The following is a 12,346-nucleotide window of genomic DNA, read 5'->3' as shown; positions in this document are numbered from 1 at the left end:
GATATTGAATACTGTTCGTTATCTCCATATCCATTTGGTGAAATACAGGCGTTTTTGTACAATATCCTTAATAATTTTTAATTTACGTCGTTAGTTTCTCTGTTGGCAAATTTTACCTTATGAAATGGACTGTTTTCTTGAAAATTATTGTCTTCGGTAAATTACCGAATGCCAATATTCGTAAGCACAAATCAGCCTGTATTCTGGTGTTGAAGAATTCAGTAAGGACATTTTTAACCTTTTCTTATACAGTTGTGGATTAAGAAAACTTTCAAAGGAAAAAATAGGAAATGGCTGGGCTTAAATAACTTAACCTGAAGGACAGGTCAATTAAACCTATTTTACATAAGATTATATATAATTTTGTTACATAAAATTCAGAAATAGAGAACAAACCACCTGCAGGTCATAAGTTCATTGATGTCATCATGATCTTATTCAATCATTCATTTCGTTAAAATTTATTACTGATCATTAATAGGTCATGTCATTAATAACATTTAACTAATTATTATGATGAAATTATATAAATAATTTTTCATTAGAAAAGACCGCATTTTAGTACAAAATCTACTTGATTATAATGATTTTTTTTTTTTACATTATTGCAAAGAATTAATTACTTTGATACTGTAAACCTCAAAATAAATTAATGATTTGTGAACAAATCTTCGATATTGAATTCATTTATTAAATGAAATAAGCTTAAGGTTCTAAAGCATTTTATAATATAACAAAAAAACCAATAAAAATTTATGGTAATAAATGATTTTGACCAAACAAAAAAAGAATGAAAGTAGTAAATAGAAAATGTATATGCTCACATGCAATTAACTGAAGCAAAAATTTTACCTCGGAAAATAAAATCTTAAAAAAATATTTGTAAAAATTCATTTCCCCCTTACAATCAAACTAAATAAAAAAAATATCAGAATTTTGTTGGATGATTCTTTCCTTCTTGTGTCCAGTTCGAAGAATTTCATCCATGGATCAAAACTCAGCAAGGCCAAAAAATACATAAATATTTTCTTTTTTAGTAAAGATATGTTTATCATCAATAATTCAATGCAGGGTGGTCATGATAAAAGAAATTATGCTGTGTAGTAAAAATAAAGAATAACTACAAAATTAAGTATAAACAAACATTGAAATACAGCTGACTAGTAGAACATGTAATTGTTAATCAGTAACCCAATGAAACGAAGAATGAATGATTGGTTCATGAACAAATAGCACTTAACATATGGTTGTGACCGTTTTGAGTAGAATTACTAGTATCTAGTTTGAATATTTTAAAAAAGAAATTTTTGTTTGCATTAACAACTAGCCTAAAGGTTTATTTTTTTCTGCATCAGAAGAAAATTATTAATGAAAAAATAGTACAAAATAACATGTACATATACAGTGTTAATGAATAAAATGTTTACATTTTGTACTACAATTACAATAATTATCAATAAATTAAACAATAAACATCATCAACATTCTACCATAGCGAGGCCAGAATTTGATGCTGTTGGTGCCAGGCTTTTCATTGGACTAAAGTCTGACATCACGTGATTATCATTCCTGGCAGCTGTTCGGGAGTCCTTGGCCTCTATCCCTGAGTCTTCGTTTACTGGTGTTCCATTCTTATAATTTGCTGCCCATCCTAGGCCTTTTGCCTGAGCTGCTGCTAAATATCTTTTCCTTCTATTGATTTTATACAACCTAATTCTCTCGTCCTCCTCGTCGGATCCGTCCGCCGGATTGTCCCATCGTAAACTCTCATTCTTACTGGCTGGAAGATTAACACAGGACGAATTTCTTGGAAGTGATTTAGCACCAAATTGATATCCCGTTTTCAATGTAGTGTTTATGCTTGTTTTGTATTTATTGTTTTTAGTGATGACACTTCTTTGCCTTGTGATCATGGCTGACGACGTCTCCTTTACAGGAGCTTCTCTGAGGGAGTCCTGTGATCTGGAAGGCTTTATGGAGATGGCAGCAACACTGATCTGCAGATTGGATGATGACGTTTTCTTGGCCTCGACTTCCACGGCAGTTGAGGTGTTTTCCAGTCTGTTTTGAGTAGCATTTTCCGGAGGACCTGAGCCTCGTTTGGAGCTTTCTTGATAGGCAAGTGATGAATCCGAGTCGACACCTACAAGCCAGGAAAATAAATAAAGATTTATTAATGTAGTTTGTCATCTTGTCTACGGTATTAATGTTAACACATTGATATCTCAATGATCAGAACATTAAGGTCACTTAAGAGTCAATTGTTTTAAATCTGCATAACATTAAGTCGGAATCTTGAATTAATCTGTTTGGTCTTGCATTATTGGTGTAAAGTACACCTTAATTGAGACAGTATAGATAATATCAATATAACTCTGTCAAGTGCAGAGAAGCGACTCAACCTGGGATGAAAAATAAATGTTGCGATTTTCTAATTAAGAAAAGGAGATAATTTATTTGGGGAATTAAAATTTTTTCAAGCCGAATCTTGCATAAATATAGAAAAGTAAATGTGTTCTTTTTTAAAATAAAGTTTACTCTAATGGTTGAAAAATCCATCGTTTGTTTATTGTTTTGAAGACAAACAATTCTTTAATCGGTGGAGTAGGTAGGATATGTTGACAAAATTTAACTTATTTAGACCTAAACATTGAATCTCTCAAGTGTTTGGGGGTTATCTTTGGTCTTGTTAATGAGCTTGAATTACTGAAGTTCGTGTGTAGAACTTAAGTGTTTTAATGTAATTAACGTTGCCAATAAGCCTTGAAGTCGACAAATAAAATCTCTAAATGGTATTCAACAGTTTTAGCTTACACTGTACATATTACCGGTAAGAAAGCAATAAAAAGCGTTCTCTGGTATTAGTATAGGAGCATCAAAAATGAAATAAAATATCACAATTTACTGATTTTACATCTTGGAATTTGTGAATATCATGGACTAATAGAAAGCGTTTGGGATCCGTTGCTATGGCCTAAAGTTTGTTCTTTTTGGAATCGTGCTTTTTGTGCCCTTTCAACCAGTCCTCATTCGTGTCAAAATAGGCAGACAAAATTAGAACACTGTCGCCAACGAAATAAAAACCTTATATATTTGCTTAAGCACTGACTCCTGTTTTGAGTTCAATTTTTACTGGATATGGAATGACGTGGTGGGGATTACGTGTGGTTTAATTCAATCAACTCTTCTTTCACCCAAGTGCCCTGAAAGCGGCAGGGGTTTTGATAAGAAATTTACCCTCTCTAAACACTATGTAAATTTTTAACCACCCATTTAAAAGATGTGTCGGGAAGATTAAATCATGCTTAAAGTCTAATCCAGCCAAACTGCAAATCTGTTCTAATATGTTTAGTCTGTAAAAACAGATTTACACAAACCTCATTTAATCCGATCTTTTAAAAAACCTACTTTAATTCTAGACTCCTGGACAAAAAGTTCCTTTTGAGTGCTGATGGTGATTGAAATGTTGGTCAAAGTTTAAGGTGCTGTCACACCAAATTTCCTCTCAGATTAATATATCTTTCTTAACATGTATGCTTAGATTATGGAAATTTATAGGTTTTTAAATATTATGTTTTCATGAATTTACTAGCTGTGGGCCTATATGGTTTAGAATCTCACATAAAGCTTCAATTAAAAAAAAGATGCTTTCAAATCATCTTAAATAGAATCCTCTATCATTTTCATGTTCTTCTTCACCCTACAACTACAGTCCTCGTGAACACTTTATTACTTGTGAGTAAAATATGGTTAATAATGAGGGTTTAAATCACATTTTAAAAGGGACAAAATTTAGGAAGCCCCGATCTGCAATTTTAATTTTAATTTTATAAATATTATGGATTCTGTAGAAGATTACGCCAGGCGAAGGGTCAGACATGAAAAAGAAGGCCTTGACACTTTGTCAGAATGGATGAAATGTATCAGATGTTTGTTAAAATCTCGCAATAAGCGATTAAGGGCCAAATTAAAAAAAAAAACATCCTTCTGTGTTCAATAATTCAGAAGTGAAAAAAGAAGATATTCATAGCTTCCTTTCTAAAGAAGAAATAATATACATGAAATTGTGTATTGGATTACAGAAAAAAAGATACGTAGCGGGCTCCAGTAAATGTTCTACAAAGCATTTTTCTTTACTCCTTACTCAAATATTAAAAGCACTGGACAAACTTCAGTAGTACTGTGAAAAAACATTTTGAGAAGTCATGTAAATCAGATGTGGATTCTTAAAAAAAAAATCCAGGAACGTTTAGAAAATCACGGTTTTTTTTTTTTACCAAAATCAGTAACATCAACACGAATGACTTTTAAACACGTTATACAACTTCTCCCAACGATAAGTTTAATTCTAATCTTTTTGACTTCATAGACAGCTGCTTTTCAATGAAAATGGAACTCATAAATTAACTTTTCTTGTCAATGATCATTTGCAAAATTATTCTGATAAAAAAAACATTCTGATTGTACACACAAGCACTCTGAAGTTGATATTTAAAAGGTGCACATGCTTTAGTTTTTATTTGACAGTTCCTATGTTGTGTTCGAGACCTGGTCTTCCAACAATCTACTGGAATTCCTGTTAGTACCAATTGTGCCAAATTATAAGCAGACATACTTTGTTACTTATATGCAGCATAATTTATTCAAAAACTTGTACTTTAGAAGAAACACTTGCTGTGGCCTTCAACTCGACGTTTAGATATATCAAACTATATATAATCAATTAACACTAGCTATTTCCTTTCATATATCGACACAATATATCCCGGTGAACTTGAAATAAAGAATACCAGTCTGATACATATATGCTTCATTTTTAGATATTTTACCACAGAAAGACGTAATGGTAAATGGTAATCTAACAACAAATCTTAATGATAAACGTGATGATAAATATATCTTGTCAATTTTCAACTTCTCTTACCTAACCAGCAATATACCCTTATAACCTGCATACATGGGGTTTATATCTCTCAGTTGATTCGATACACAAGAGCATGCTCTACATATGAACAGTTTCTAAAACAAGTTAATTGATTGAAAAACAAGTTGATGAAACAATAAAATTAACAGTCTCGTCTGAAGCCATCATTTCATAAGTTCTGAGGTCGATACAATGACCTTTTCAGGAAATATACTGCATCGCCCTCAGAACGGGTTTTTCTGTTATTTTCCGATTATGACAAGAAACACACAGGGGTTGAGATCAGTCAGCATGAGATACTCACTACACCATGTCACCTGATCCAACCTCAGATGTTTTAAAGGTCGGTTTTGGCTACATGCTCCTGATATTGCTTAAATCAACTTTAAGATTGAATACTGTTGTTATCTCCATACATTTCACACATGTAGATCAAGAAAGGAATTTAGTCTAAACACATTTTTAAAACTTTAGTTTAATAACTTAAAGTACAAATGAATGAATATATAAAACTAAAAAATTTAAATGTCACAGCTCACAATCCATTCATAAATAGGGATCTGCTTTACAATGATTCTGCATCGTCATGACACTGTTGGAGTCACCTGCGGTGAGGAGTCTCTTGATAAGTCTCTATATCAGTCATCTACTCAAGCAGTCACCTCAATACTCTACTGTTTACAGGCTTATTATATTGACTTACAACTGACAGAAGTTAGATTCTGATGACTGACTTTTACTATTGTTATTTTAAATAACATATTTTCCAGATTGTTGAACCATCAGTGATGAGCTTTGGATCACTGAAAGCAGGATCCTTTATAACGGGGGATATCCAAAGGCCCAATTTCCAATTCAAAAATGTAGCTGACCATGTTATTAATTAATTATAAAATTCCATTACCCTTTATTGAAAAACAGAAATTTTGTTAATAATGAACACCAGAACCCAATATATAATGGATTTACTGTGTATTGTTCATTAATAATTTTCCCCCAAGTCCCCCAAAAGGTTGCTTTTCCCCCAGTTTTTACTGCCATGACCCCATTCCCAAAAAGTGGTATGAGAGTCCTGAAAAAAAGTGAACCAAATCACTTGAGGACTAGATTTTCAACTTTATACTTTACACTACCCACAACTCTGTCTCTCTATAATCAGCACTGGAGCAGACTCAGTGAATACAAAAACAATGCCAGCTTTTGGACAGATCACAGATTAATTGCATTCAACAGGAAAATCAAAGCTTTTAGGCCCTGAAACACTTTTATATATGCTCTAAGTAATATAATGACACCCCCCCCCCCCAAAAAAAAAAATAATTATTATACAGGACAAATTGTGTGCATGTGAGAGAGAGAGAGAGAGAGAGAGAGAGAGAGAGAGAGAGAGAGAGAGAATGTGTGTGTGTGTGTGTGTGTGTAGATTAATAGGCTCTGTTGTGTATATTAATGCATAATTAAAATTTGTCATATTTTCTTGACTAATTATAGTAGGCAAATTAAAATTTTATGACCTAATGACAAAATTTGAATATTATCTATTTCACACTAGGCAAATCCAGTGTGAAATAGATAATACATTCAAATTTTGGAAGTTGGAACACAACATTTTAGATTCATATTTATCAAATTTCATATTCATTTACGGGTATATATCACACAATTAAAATTTAATTTTGTGATATATTTATCTTATATATCTTGCAAAGCTCTTTATATAGATATTCAATTTTGATATTCAAAAAATACTAATGGGCAAGGAAATCAGCTTGACGGAAAATTCTCTGGAAAGACTAAATTGTCATTTATTGGTAATTTAAATATGGGACATTTATTTCACTACAAGTATTTTAACACATTGTGAGAATTCAATTGTGGTCTCTGATCTGGAAAATATATTCAATACAATTCAATTCTGCAAGAAAATATCCTATTCTATAACATTTAATAAGATTTTCTGCTTAATAAGTCTTTTAATTTTTACCTTCACAGAATAGAAAACCTCAAAAGAAGATATTCATGTGTGTTCCTTACCACTTATTGAGAAAACAGCTAAAGCACTCAAATTACATTGGAATCAGCTTTGTAACTCTACTCAAATAACACAAAATATCAGACTAAAAAATAATGTATGCCACTGAAATAAATTTGCAAGGATCACTGAAATAATATTTATCCCAAATTTTCTTTCTTAATTTGAAGTAAATGGATTGAGTGAAATGTTTTGGTTTTTTTTTTTAATAAATTTGAATTTTTATTTTGCTTATGCTGAAGTTATGATACAGCTGTAACAATTTCTCAAACTAATGCAAATCTGTTTTCTCAATATGGAAATCTTAATGCTTTCTATATAAATAAATTTTGATTGCTTCATGATAAAGCTTTTCTTAGGTCAATTCATGTTGAAAAATAAAAAAAAAATTGATTGAGAAGGTTGAATTGTTTTCAATTACACAACATCTTTCACATTTTAACTGGAAAATAATAAAAAAAAACATAAATCAAAAGAAAGTGCAAACTTAATATTTAGTTATTTACAGAAGGTTTGCTTACATAAGTACATGCATTTGTCTTCCACGGGAGTACTTTTTTTTGATAAAATTTTTAACATAAACATATTTTATAAAAAAAAAATGGTTATGTACCAATTTTAATTTTTATGTTGTAATTTTTTTTTTTAATTTTGATTGTGAATCATTTAAAAATGTTTTAAATATTAACTAGAGAGCACATTGATGCACCTCTATCTAAGCTACTATGTAACCTTTTTTTGGGTGGAAATAGGCATTTGTCATGTGATAAAATTCTATAAAGCCTAAAGCTTTGCAGTACATGTAGACATTTACATCACGATAAATGTTTTAAAGAATAATGTACCATTGCTTATATTTACATTTGTGACTGATTTATAACAAATATTTGGATGATATAGTTTTAAATCCATGAAATGATACAGTATAAATTGAAAATATTGAAATTTATATCTAGTATGTATGACTTCACTCTGAAATTACCTCAATCATTTCCCACTATACTCTAACAATGACTTTATTATTGTGTGATGTACACACAATTACACCGGTGAATGGAAACATAAATGCAGAAAAATATCAGGACATCCTGGAAGAGAACTTGTGGCCAGTGATTGCTCGACATTTTCCTACGGGTGGATATTTTTTCCAGGACGACAATGCCCCCGTTCACCGAGCAAGGTCTACTCAACAATACATTGCCCGGAATGGAATAAATTGCATAAGTTGGCCTGCCCAGTCGCCTGATATTAACATTACTGAAAACCTTTGGCTATTGATAAAAAGAAAACTTCAGACACGCATTCCCTTCATTAAATCTAAAGACGATCTCGTGGAGGAAATTCGGGGCATTTGGACAAGCATCCGACCTAACTATGTTCAGAACCTCTATAAGTCCATATCAAACAGAATTTTGAATGTAATCAGGCTCAAGGGACATCTTACGAAGTATTAACAAGTAAGTTTAACATAATTTTTATTTTCTATTACTTTATTCCATTACAGCGAATGTTTGAAATTTGACACTTTTGTTTTCAAGCGTAAACAAAACGCCATGTTGACCGAATACTTATGGCACGTGTCTGTATCTGTATATACACAGGCTTAAATGTACCGGTACCTTGTTTAAGTAGAAGTATTATTTCAGGGAATTAAAACATTTACATTTTGCATATGTAAATATTAACTATTCCATCCCCAATAATTTCGCTGACACATATATGAATTAACAACCAAATTTAATGGCAAGCATAATTTTATTTAAGAAAATTAAGGATGGCATACGTACATCTGAAATTAATATTTTATCTCTCATAATCTAATATTCTGCTTCAAATCTCATAAGATATCCAGTGAGATAGATTACTAAACAGTAATCACAAACTGCTATATTTTGGTTACATGGTAATAAACATGTTCTTTATTTTGAGATATGATAGAAGATGTCATTAATCATGTTAATATGCATTTGCTAATTTGAAGTCCACAGCAAAACTTTCCAAAAAAGAAGCTGAGGAGACTTATGAACAAGTTCTTGTTATTTTTATGGAACTAAAATGTCAATTTGCACAGGAAAATAGAGTTATTGAACAATTTTAAACACTTAATTTTTTTTTTCAGTCTAAACAGAACATAATTATCTTTCATATTTTTTTTTGTTGGTGACACAGCAAAAACTGTCAAATATTTTCAGCATCAAATGAAATTCAAAAACAGACAGCATCTGTCAGACACATAGTATTAGGGGAGGTCATACGGGCATCTTATCTGCTCTAGCTGTTCTCTATTGCACAAATAAAAAATATATGTGTAGAGTTATATGTGTAATAAAGAACAGAGCAGATATGATGCCCCTATAGACAGCTGTAAGATAGAGACCCCAAGGAATTTTTCTTAAACTTTTAGTTGAAAATGTTCATTGAATGGCTGACTGAATTTCCTAATTCCATGAGATGCAAAATTGCAAAAATACAAATAATGTGCTCAAATTAATGATTCCCTGAACACGTGTTAAATGCATGGTTTAAGACCTGAAAGTTACCTTGCGTGTTATCCAATGCACCTAGTCCCTCGACTTCCAAAGTATCTGGGCTCTGGTCGCTGTCTTTATTGTCCGATTTATTTGCAGATTTCCTGTTTTTCTTTTTCTTCTTACTGCCATTTTTGTTATTATTTTTATCGGTTGTTGTTACACTCTTTTTAGATTTCTTTGAAGTCTGTTTATTATCCATTTCCTTTGAAAATTCCTTCAAGCTTATTGACCACTTAACGCATACAATGTAAACTACGCATCCGCGTGATATAACACCACTGTCAGCTTCTGTGGAGATTTCTTAGTGCTTAAAAACTAACACACGTTGCATATTAACCTTTTGGAATATAACTTTATCAAGAATTAAGCAGATAAATTTCTGTGAACGAGAAAAATAGCACAAAATACCGAGCGGAAGTTGTGGTAGGATATTTTGGTTACCAGGACATATCCCACAATTCACTCTATGGTTAGGCTATTTAAAGAAAATAGGATCAGATTAGCACAATTATACAGATCTGTTATTTAAAGTGAAATGACATCCAGTTTTTGCATTGAACCATTTATTTATTACATTATATTTATCAAAATTTAATTTACCGAGATACAGTTTTTCTATTATATCTATAGTAATACTGAACATATAAAAAAGAATCCCATGAGAAAGACCCAACAAAGAGACCATCGCTTTCATAACAGATAATTCAAGCTTATCATGCTTCTGTCTAGAACATATCCAATTGTTGAGTAAGGTAAGATCTTTCTCTGTTAGTTTTAGAAAAATATGAAGCTACAAACACAAAGTTTTTTTCCCCAAATCGTCAGTGAGTCCAGATGGTGAGATCTTCATAAAATATATTATATGAACCATGAGTAGTAACTCATGAGTTATCTGCCCATTACAGTAATATGCACTGTTTAGTGACTAGTCGAGATGTATTTTTCAGAGGTTATAGTTTTAAAAAATATTGAATATTCTTATTATTAATAGTTTGGAGATCGGTAGATGTGTTATTCATATTATTCCGGAGTGCAAAAGACAGTAAACTACAGATGTGTGACTAAAGTCAAGGGTTTTTTTTCTCATCAATTTTATTGAAAATCACATAAAGTTTAATCGCTGGCAAATGGTCAATTTTTATCCAATTTCATTATTTATTTCAGTATGAAACATATGGAGATATTACCTTATATCTAATAATGGAGGGATTATGATTGATTTTTCAATCTGTTCATTTGAAAATTCATAATATGCATTTTTTCGGCAAGTCACAAATTATGCAATAATAAAAATATATATGTATTTTAATATTTATCTCATTATAAACCCTCCAAAGATCTTTCTATGTGTTCCGAAAATAAATAAAAACTATCCCACAACTTTTTAAAATGTCCCATTTTTTTTATATATAGATTTGAACATGTAACTTAAAAACAATTGTGAAAATTTTTTTTGGTTGTTGTTGCATGTTTAATTGTACTATACCTCTAGGCTATTGACAGGAAGGAGTAAAATATCAATATTTTTGCAGAAATTTTAATTATGTTTATGACACAAAAAATTAGCCAGGACCCCCCCTTTTCAATGTAGTTCGCCTCCCCAATGTGAAATACTTGTCGACGCCCCTGGATAACGAAAAGTATTTCAGATCAAAAGTCCATAAAATAATACAAAATAGGAGCAGAGCAAACACGGACCTCCAAGACATCAGAGGTGGGATCAGGTGCCATGGAGGAGTGAGCATCCCCTGCTGACCGGTCACACCCGCCGTTTGCTCCTTGTCATGATCGGGAAATAACGGGAAAATCCGTCGTCAATTCAGTCTATAAATAATGGACAAAAATTAGTATGAAAAACGCCAGTCAGCATTTGACTCAATGTCAAGGTCATTGTAGCGACCATAGAACTTACGGAATGATGACTTTAAACAAGCCTGCTAAAATTATTGTTTCATCAACTTGTTTATCAACAATTTACCTCGTTGTAGAAATTGTTTATACGTAAAGCATGCTCTTGTGTATCTAATCAAGTGAGATATATAAACTCCGTATGCAGGTGATGAAGGTATTGTTGCATTAGAAAGGGAAGTTGACGATAGAAAAGTTAGTCATCACGTTTATCATAGACCTTGGTTGTTTGATTACCGTTAACGTCTTTTTCAAGTAAAATATCTAAATATAAAACATATGTGTCAGACTCTGTGGTATCTTTTATCTCAAGTTCACCAAGATATATTAAGTATATCGTATCGACATAAGAACGGAAATTACAATTGTTAACTTACAGTGCGTCGTCGATATATCTAAATGTCGAGTTGAAGGCCACAGCGAGGGTTTTCTTCTTTTCATGCTTCATATGAATACAAAAATAGGTCTGCTAATAATGGGGCGCAATTGGTACCCATGGGAATTCCAATAGATTGTTGGAAGACCTGGTCTCCAAAAACAACATAGATATTGTCAATCAGAAACTCAAGCATCTTTTTGATGTCGACTTCAGAGTACTTGTGTGTACAATCAGAATGATTTTTAACAAAATAATTTTGCAAATGACCAATGACAAGGTAAGTAAATTTACGAGTTCCATTTTCATTGAAAAAGCAGCTGTCAATGATATCGAAAAAACCTGGGTTTTAATTTATCGTTGGGAATGGTTGTTGTATAAAGTAGAAAAGTCGTAAGTTTTTAAGCTGTTGATTTTTTTAAGTAATCCAGAAAATATATATAGTTATCTTTTTCTAAAACATTATTACATATTTAGTTAATAGATAAAAAGTAGTTCATCACTGTGTCACAAAGTATATTTTACAAAAAAATTATTTACAATGTAACAGAATTTAATTTTTTTTGTAAATAATT

At 31.5% G+C, this 12,346-nt stretch overlaps 1 protein-coding gene across 1 annotated transcript; it reads right to left on the bottom strand.

The window, feature by feature from the left end:
* Nucleotides 1-670: 670 nt before the first annotated feature.
* LOC134236884 (protein LIAT1-like) lies at nt 671-9,894 on the bottom strand. The gene is made up of 2 exons (XM_062719039.1): nt 9,497-9,894; nt 671-2,143 (listed from the first exon to the last, which is right to left on the bottom strand). Exons 1-2 carry the CDS (start codon nt 9,684-9,686, stop codon nt 1,479-1,481), a joined length of 855 nt encoding a protein of 284 aa, XP_062575023.1. The 5' UTR covers nt 9,687-9,894; the 3' UTR covers nt 671-1,478.
* Between the last annotated feature and the right edge of the window lie 2,452 nt (nt 9,895-12,346).

The sequence above is a fragment of the Saccostrea cucullata genome, unplaced genomic scaffold (assembly GCF_032062105.1).
Source record: "Saccostrea cucullata isolate Sc308-1 unplaced genomic scaffold, CSIRO_AGI_Scuc_v1 ctg3526, whole genome shotgun sequence".
Classification (NCBI taxonomy): Eukaryota; Metazoa; Mollusca; class Bivalvia; order Ostreida; family Ostreidae; genus Saccostrea; species Saccostrea cuccullata.
The sequence above is the reverse complement of the archived record's forward strand: the minus strand, read 5'-3'. Positions and strand labels throughout refer to the sequence as shown.